The following is a 9,264-nucleotide window of genomic DNA, read 5'->3' as shown; positions in this document are numbered from 1 at the left end:
CACACACACACTTACTCATTACTTGTGTGAAGACAGACATGAAGACAAATGTCTGCAGTCGATGAGCAGACGCGCTGCGCTGTGCTGACGGAACATCGCCACTAGATGGCGACATAAAATCTTTTAATGGTAAAGGCTCCAGTCCAACGACAAGACTCTCCATAAAGGCCTGTTGGCCTACATACAGGAAATATACTGCACTGATTGTTGAAAATGATATTCTACCAGGAGAAGGATTTTGGAAAGCCATCTTCTTCTTCTTTTTTTATTCCAACCGGACAGAAATAAAAACGAGCAATGAAAGACACAATTACACTCTCAAACATTTATTATTAAAATAAAAAAAGTTGTCTATTGCTGTCAAAATGGGAGGATAGATGTTGCAGTCATAGTATTTACATGTTTAAATATGCCTATATTTTCTTGAAAGCCAGGAAATTAATGTAGGTTATCAGCTCGTTGGCAGGAGAATTCCTTTGAACAAAAGAAGAAAAACTTTGAAAAAAAGAGAGAATTGCGGATAAACTGGAGGCCAGTACTGAAGTACACAAGCCAGTCTCGAGTTTGACATTTACCTAACTACTGGTTGATACTAAAGGATAAAGTTTATTTCAATAAGTTCAGTAAGTAGATGGTTTTTTAAGCTTGTTTTTTTTTCGAGCCGCCAAGAACGTGTGTGAAGAATTGAATCCTGTAATTAATATGTGAATTTGACCGTGATTACCTGAGCCTGGCCTGTTTATATGCAGTGACATTTTTATTTAGCATTACACTGTCTATAAATGTTTTCACTGTTAGTGATTCAGCTTTGATTTCAGTGTTGTATTAAGTAGAAGAAAGGCCCGTGAGCGGACAGCGTGTATCTTCTTCTTCTCTTCTTTTAGTTTTTTTTTTCAAAGCAGAATGTCTTTGGTTAATAATATTAAAGCATCCCACGCACAATTGCCTTGGTCAACGTGTTCCAAAATCATTTCCGATCTTCTGTCAACAGGCCGTATAGGCTGGTTCCAATTAAAACAGGAGAAGGAAATGTGCAGGACAAAACAGAGCCTCTCTGGCGACAACAAAAGCGTTCATAAAGTAATAAATTATAGCACAGGTATTTTTTTCTTTTTTCTTTTCTTTCTTTTTGTTTTGCTTTCTTTTTTCGGATTAAAGGGCATCTATGTCCACCTTTCACCATCCTCGGAGCTAACTGGAGCTCTTGAATTTATTGACGATTTTTTTCTCCTTTACGCGCCTGTTTTGAAACCAGATTGTCACTTGTCTCTCTGTCAGGTTTGTCTGCGCAGATATCCTTCTCCTTTTGTCTTTGGTGATGAATTTATTGGTGGCATATTCTCTTTCCAGTTCCTTGAGCTGCACCTTGGTGTATGGCACACGCTTCTTTCTCCCACGACGCACAGAGTTGTCTCCACCAGAGATAGTTTCTGGGAAATAAAGCACATCAGTTCGTTAATTTGCTGGATTGATGAAAAAAAATGCATCAACAAATATATTTTTAAAAAGTCCAAACGCAAAATGAAGTGGGGAAAAAACAACCTAATATATATAAGCCCTGCAAGCACGTGTTTTTGCAAGTTTAATTACACACGCCGGCAAAGACTGCATATTTCTGTATGAATAAATAAAAAAGAAGAAGAAAAAAAACTTAAATACCTTGTAAAGTGGATTTCCACAGAGGATTTGACTGTGGTTGCTCCTTGGTGCAGTAAACTTGACCACTCCAACCGTTGGTGATGGCCCATGGCTGGTAAGGCTCCATGGGCAACAGAGACTCGTGTCTTGGCTCAGATGGGGCGCTCAGCGCAGGTACGACAGGGACGTCCAAGTAGCTGGGTTGGTAAGGGCCAGAGGAATACCCCTGATAAAAAGCAAATTCTTTCGCTCTAGAAGAGAACTCCTCACCAGAGACCGATGAGTCTATGTACTTATCGCCATAACCAGAAGGCTGTGCGCACGCTTTAACACTGCCGTGTGACATCCTACAAGGGTAATAACTGCTGCCAAAATATCCATAGGGCAAAGATGCATTGGGCGAGCTCTGAGTCGCAGAACAGGGGCTGCACTGTTTGCCAGGTTCCCCCATGCCAGACACTGGCACCTCACTCGCAGTGTAGGTGGTGCTGGGCGCCAGTGAGGTTGGATGCGCTAACAGATTCCTGCACTGATTTGCAGCAAAATTGCCTCCGGTAAATCCTTCCATGTTCTTGCTTCTTTCATCCAAACCGTTCTCGTACAGAAACATCACCGGGTCAATCCAGTGCGAGTGGAGGAGTAATGAGGCGGTCATAGCATTCCCTACATTGAGACGACCAACTCTTTTTCAAAATCCCCTCGACTGAGCCCAGACAGGGACTCGGGCAGAGTAACGATACCAACACGCCTGAGTACGTAAAGATCGTAAGGTTATTGGCCAGGGCCAAGCACGTGATATGCAAAGGAGACGATAAACGTCTTGACACGAGATAATGCAGATCAGGCTCTGAGTTTGAGAAGACACCGCACGTCAGTGCATCCAGTATTTGCCAACAAGACCCGCAGGCATTTATTTTCTATCGGAAACGATTTTTGGAGTCTCACACCGAATGAACCTCGTGTGGAGGCAGTCATATTTTATTACTGTGTAACGCACTGTTTGAAATAAGCAGTAAGTGATTATTGATTTTTTTCCTCTCCCCTGCGAAGTTGTATGCACACGCGCCCGTACAATGAAACATGTTTTAACTTGACTGATAAAGAAAATAATACTTCCACACTCCCAGTGTTTGGTGGGGTTTAAACCAGTTTTGCAAACATTACATGTTTTGAATGCGCTTTAAGTAAAACGTGCAGATTTTTACTAAATCTAGTATGACACACTCTCCCCCCCCCTGTCACACACACACACACACACACACACACACACACACACACACACACCCCCCCCCACACACACACACAAACAACAAAGCTGTAAACACATCTCTTAAGGATATATTCTAATGCATTTTATGAAAGAAATCAAAAATCAAACCGTTCTCACGTTTAGCAAACACAAATTTGGGGTCCACAAAATACAACAAACATTGCGCATTTGGTTGCACTCTACCTCATGCGAGTGAGACGCAGCCGGAGGGCCAAGGTCAAGTTGAAGTTGCAGTGTTGCCAAAATGACACTTAAAGCACAAAGACAAAGAAGCGCTAAATTCCGCGGACTGCTTGGGCGGCACCGGTTTCCACGAGGAGTAACTTGAATTTGCACTATTCCCTTCCTATGATAAGACTTTGCAATTAAGTAAGAATAAAATCTCTAATAATAAGAAGAATAATGAAGGACTTTCTGGGAAATATGCTAAACCTATATCTTTGTAGGGTCACGTGGGTTACTATTTTCCTGAGTCAGAGCTTTTAAAAAACTCGGAGAAGTAGGGCAGATATTACCATAAACAGATGCTATATGCTCATTGGTCTGCAGTGCAACCAGCAACAAATCCAATGTTTACATTTTAGCCCGTGTGGAAGTCTGTGCAAGTGAGTCTGCCACTGAAAAGGTGAATACGGACGGGAGAAAATTTACATACTATTTTCATTTATGGTTATTTTAAGTTTGAAACCACAAACGCAGAGGAATGTATACCCAACTAAATTTGAGCACCTTTAAAAAAATATATGTTTATATATATATATATATGTGTGTGTGTTTTTAATAGCGTTTTCCCACCTTTTGAGGCCGTAAATCTTTATGGCCCAAGTTCATAGCTAATAGGCAAGAGTGAGTAGTAGTCCAGGCTGGATTTCAGGGGGAAAAAACTCATAATACTTATTGTTTTTATCGCTTTTTGTTTTTTTTTTTATTGCATTGTCACGATAAACTACCCTGAATCTGCTTTTTGTTAAACATTATGCTACTTCGCATTTTTTTTTCCCATCTAAAAAAACTCCGCATTTCAAAAGCGGCTGAGCTACAATAAATGAGAGCTGGCTCGAAAGGAATCTGAGCCAAGTTGTTCACACATTAAAAAGCGGATGCCTTTCTAAAATGAATATAACAGCTAGTAGAAATCGGTTTTTGAGCAGTTTACTCAACTGAAAGTCGATCACGGACTGAAAATTAGGGAAAATCAGTAAAGATGATTTCAGTGTGTTCATACACACAGACACACACGCAAGATTCAGCATTAAACTACTTTGCCTAATTTTGTCTGAAAATTCAGTGATTAACAGGAAACTGTGATTGCAGATTCTAAATACTGGACTAATTATCACAAACACAACAGAAAGAAGACAAAGAACCTAGAAATGTATAAATTAAATATAGAAGAAGACAAAAGACCTCTGAAGTTAGGCGGAGAACACAGACAGATTTACTGATGCTTATAATTCTGTTTGTATAGGGCTTGTTTTTCACCTCCTAATATAGCTATATATATATGAATATAAACATAAAAAACAATATAAATAGATATACATATTAATTGTTAATTTTATTACATTTTTAAATTAAAGACAGAAAAGATAAGCCACCATTTATTACATTTGGAACTTAAAAAATACCGAGGATGTGTTTTTTTTTAACACGATCAACAATAGAATATATCAACTTTTTGCAAACAATGAAAGAAGTTTTAGGCAGAGCCTGAAAGAACCTCGATTGGCTGACACGATCCATGATCAAATACACATGTTATTTATTTATTTTGAGAGCGAGAGCGAGAGAGAGAGCGAGAGAAGAAACCAAACCCACGGCTGGATGTATAATTTATTTTAAAAAATAAAGATGCCATAACTTGAGCTTCGGCGTGTCATGCGCGCTGATGTTTGTGTGTTACTGTCTGCGGAGACCAAAGTGCTGCTCTGTTTGCAGTACCTATCAAGTAGATGACAACACAGCTCTTAGCCTACAGTGCTTAATGGACTTTTTATGGGTTTGTCTTGTGATCGCATGACCTATGGCACCTTGGCCTCTCAGTGGTTCTTGGCAAACTAGATCAGAAACATGCCGTCCTCCTGTCTGGCGTAAGTGGGGATATAAGAGAGGGGTAGATTCCCAAACTAATGAGGCGGACAACCTGGTGCAGCAGTTTACCGCGGCTTTGTTTCTTAGCCTGACGAGTCAAAGCGCAAAAAATATGAAAATCTTAGAGAGCGGGGAAGGATAAGTTGTTCTACAAGTTTTGCCCCTGCATGTGTTTCTCTATCACGCCGCATCCCATCACTGCATCCCCTCTGCAGCAAAGTTTCCCGTGGCAGCTGTTTGTTCAGCATTTTACCGTGACTTCTAATTCAGTAAGACACACAACATGAAGTAACATTTGGGAGCTATTTCACTTACTAGTGCTCTGAAGCATGGGGTGAAAATTACGCAGTGCGAGACCAAATAGGAGCTGCACAATGTATTTAAATCTTAAATTGCCATCTCTTTCGCGAGAATTAGAATCCTTCTTTCCGAGTGTGTGAATTTTGACTGCATTTAATTGCGAGTTTGCGGACTGCGCACATTGAGTTATTTGAGGTGCTTCCTGGGCACAACGTATTGCCATTGTACAAGGTCACAATGAAAGCGCAAGAGTTAAAAAAAAAAAGTATTAAAACTGAAGTCAATTTGAAGCTAAAATCCAAATAAATAAATCCGTTAAAGACGCCAACATTGTTCTTTATTTTGTTTTTTAAACAGGATACCACATGACACTCAAGCATCAACTCCCCTATGAACAAAAAACAAAACAGCAACATAAAGAAACCATTGCAAACAATAGATAAATATGCAGAGAACAACCTGCATTTGTAGTTGTTCAACCCCAAGAAGAATTTCTGCTAAAATTTTAGATACATAGATGATAATTCAACATCTTGTAAATAAAAAATGAAATGAGTGTTTTTACTATAAAAAGGCTAGATCACACAGGATACATGATTTCCTGACAGGAATGAAGTTCTCATTTGATTTGTCACACTTTGTTGGAGCTCTGAGACCTTCAAGAAAAAAAAAAAGCCCTTGTGGTGAAATGCACCCTAACTACGCTATGTTAGTCCTGTGCAGAGCTGGGCATGGAAAGGCTGTGGACGGCGTGGAGGCTGACATTACTGGCCCTCCTCCTCACGCAAAAATTGGAACACTGAGGAAAAATCTTTATTGCCGTAACCACGTGCGCACATCATACGATACACCTGATGGGCTAAGGAGCCGAGAGGGACAGGCGTCTTTGTGTTGGTTGCTGTGTTCTGAGCGAGGCCCAAGTCCTGAAAGAAAAAAAAAAAAGCCCCACATACATTAGAAACACAATCAAAGCGGAAAATGTCATTCTGAAACCACAAGTTAGAAGACCACAGTGTTGTATTAATGAGTTGCTGTCATTAAAGTAAGGCACAGAAATAAATACACCATAAACAAATACTTTATGAATGACAAAACACTTATTTAAAAATAATGGTGCTGCTGGCAATAAGCCGTCGACATCACTGAGAGGAAATGTTATGACTATAAAATAAAATTCCTCCCTCATATGTGTGACCATGAGGTTTACAAACTAACCTTAGCCATTAGCTGAGTGCCAAAGCCTCCCTGGTAGTTATTCCCAGAGGGGACTCCTTCCATGACTCCTGGTACAGGGTTGTAGGTGTCACTAGACCAACACCGGCCTGAACTCATGTTCAGGATTTGGGTCAAAAGTTTGGGATCAAGACCAAGTCTGTGATTTGAAACCAATGTTAGAATTTAACCACATGATGTTATTTGTCATCCATTTTATGTAATGCTAAGTAAGCGTTTTCACCTGATTCCCAAGTTCATTGTCTCAGAAGTCCCGATCATTCCAATAGCTAAAAGCATGTTGTTGCAAATTTTAGCAGCCTACAACAAAATGGTAATTCGTTAGGTGACATCTACATTTCTCATTTTGTGAAATGGTTACGAATGAACCTGTGGACACATGATCAGTGTTTCTCAGAATCACAAAGGCCAGACAACGGCTCACACCTGTCCAGTTCCAACTTGACCGCAATAGATCACATTAGCTCCCATGCAGCTCAGGAGTTCTTTAGCAGCAGTAAATTCCTCCTCTGCTCCTCCAACCATGAAAGTCAGTTTACCCGAGCTGGCGGCACCCACACCTGGGAAAGGGAAACCATGGTTACATACAACATCTGGTATACAGTGCTACATTTTTTAAAAGTGTCATTTGTTTGATAAAAATTTAAAAAGAAGGCAAATTATCTAAGTAGTAACTAATTTTAAAAATATACTATCCATAACCACGCAGCCTTATTAGCAGCTACCGTTCTATGCTTTACACATTCAGCATAGTGTAGAACAGATTTCATTAGTACATCCAGGGCTAGTGGAATATTTTTAGTTTAATATGACATTTATAAAAAACAAAAAAAAAGAGAAAAGATCTTGTTGCATTTTTTTTATTAGTGTTCTGCACTCCCAGTTTCCTGCCTTCTTTAAAATAAAGGTGCTGTGATTCAAATGCAAACAAAAGAGACCCACTATGAAGAAAAAAGTAAATAAAAGGTGATATTCTGTCAACTCAAATCTTGTAGGTCATGGAAATGACAAAAATGAGACTGTATGCGAGGTTAAACACACAAAAAATAAAATAAACGTATAAAAATATAGATATAAAATATAATTAAAATCCCTCCAAAAAAAGACTTGAATGAAAAATTAAGATGATCGACAACAAATGGAAGAGCTAAAAGCAAATAAGTTGTAGATAAATGTATTTTCTCCCACTGTTGGTCAGGATTTGCCCTAATATAAAACCAGCTGTTGCTGGATTCTTTTGTGCATTAAGCATGCATTCAGGTTCATATGGGGTTAAAACCTTGGCAAATATAATAACCAGGTGCAAGCCACTGGGTGCCAAGAAATTAACCAACAGTGTCTTATAATTAATCTTAAAGTTTACAGGAACCCAGCAGAGGAGAAGGGCCAGGATGGGCGGAATATGTGACTCCCTAATCCTTCTGCGCAGTCTGCCTGAAGCCTTTTGTATTAATGGGAATCTAGAAAGACACTGTGCTGGGAGTTACAACAGGCAAGCTGAGAAGCACGAAAAGCATGAGTAATGCCTTTGCAACTCATCCTGAAACAAGGTACATTTAAAAAAAAAAAAACAAACAAACAAAAAAACAACAACCTGTGTGTTATGTTGTAAACCAAAAGCTTTAACAACTACGCTGGCATATCAATGTAGTGCCTCTGTGTCGTTCAAAGGAACAGCATGGACACTTGGCCGAGGCATTTAACAATATAACAAGTAGCTGTGATGAAAGAGATAACCACGACTTCTGATTAACTTCATAGACACGCAGGAAGCATTTAACAACATTCACAGCTGCGTCATCTGCACAACACTGAAAACTGCCAGGATTACAGTAAAGCATAGACGGAAAATTTATTTGATATTGAAGAGTAGTGACGTAACGGGGACAAGTATATGGATTTTATTTATTTTTATTTTTTTAACTGCTGGTAATATTGGATATAATTTATCATTTAAATATTACCAAAATGTACTCAAAGGCACATCTAAAAAGATGAAAATCTGAGCAAATCCATCTTATAAATTGAAACTAGACACAAATGTATTTATTTTATAAGAACATTCAGAGAGTCTAGATTTAGGTTAAAACTGCTTCTTTCGATTAAGATGTGGGATTTGTTGTCATCATTTAGGTTTTGGGAGCGTGTGTGTGTTGCATTCGGAATGTGTGTGTAATCCATTTCTTACACCCTGTGTGTTGTACACTAACCAACTAGCCAACAGTTTGCAAGGCTGGGATGATGATCAATTCCAAAGCTAATGTTTTTTGCCAAATGTAATTCAGACTTGTCTAGAGGAATTCTGCCATCCAATTCCATGTCATAGACATTCAAAATGAAGCCTTCCTTGTGATATGAACAGTTTTGGACATTGATTTTCCTTTTCAGCATCCCTCTCTTATTTCTGACTGTGGCCTTTGGTACAGTAAAGATTTCAGTCTGGTTTCTCAATTGGTCCTAACGTTTATTCACCCAAAGAAACAACTTTTCAAACACATGTTGACTCAATTATGTTCTCTCTGTGTGTGCTTTTAAGTTTAAGCTTACACCACACTGCCACTGTACTCCTTTTGATTTCTGCCTGACAGAAAGAGAGATGTTCACTTCATTTCGGGGCTAAAGCCTGGTGACTGACGTGCTGTCAGAGCATGACATACGGTTCAGATTGCATTACTTAAACTGCCGCCACCACACAAAGAAGTTTGAGCCAGAAAGCAGGACAACTTTAATCC

General features: G+C 39.2%; 2 protein-coding genes across 2 annotated transcripts in view; both read right to left on the bottom strand.

Annotated features, from left to right (window-relative positions):
* Nucleotides 1-1,191: 1,191 nt before the first annotated feature.
* Nucleotides 1,192-2,293, bottom strand: hoxa13b (homeobox A13b). Its single transcript, XM_005738469.1, has 2 exons — nt 1,660-2,293; nt 1,192-1,430 (listed from the first exon to the last, which is right to left on the bottom strand). Exons 1-2 carry the CDS (start codon nt 2,291-2,293, stop codon nt 1,192-1,194), a joined length of 873 nt encoding a protein of 290 aa, XP_005738526.1.
* A 3,321-nt stretch (nt 2,294-5,614) lies between these two features.
* The window catches only part of hibadhb (3-hydroxyisobutyrate dehydrogenase b), a 7,572-nt gene continuing 3,922 nt past the window's right edge, over nt 5,615-9,264 (bottom strand). Inside the window, exons 5-8 of the mRNA XM_005738468.1 lie at nt 6,959-7,092; nt 6,756-6,832; nt 6,515-6,671; nt 5,615-6,222 (exon numbers count right to left, since the gene is read on the bottom strand). Coding sequence (XP_005738525.1) covers nt 6,064-6,222; nt 6,515-6,671; nt 6,756-6,832; nt 6,959-7,092 — 527 coding nt within the window. The 3' untranslated portion in view covers nt 5,615-6,063. The remainder of the gene's footprint in view (nt 6,223-6,514; nt 6,672-6,755; nt 6,833-6,958; nt 7,093-9,264) is intronic.

The sequence above is a fragment of the Pundamilia nyererei genome, unplaced genomic scaffold, assembly GCF_000239375.1.
Source record: "Pundamilia nyererei isolate P.nyererei 1_Seehausen unplaced genomic scaffold, PunNye1.0 scaffold00084, whole genome shotgun sequence".
NCBI classification, from domain to species: Eukaryota; Metazoa; Chordata; class Actinopteri; order Cichliformes; family Cichlidae; genus Pundamilia; species Pundamilia nyererei.
The sequence above is the reverse complement of the archived record's forward strand: the minus strand, read 5'-3'. Positions and strand labels throughout refer to the sequence as shown.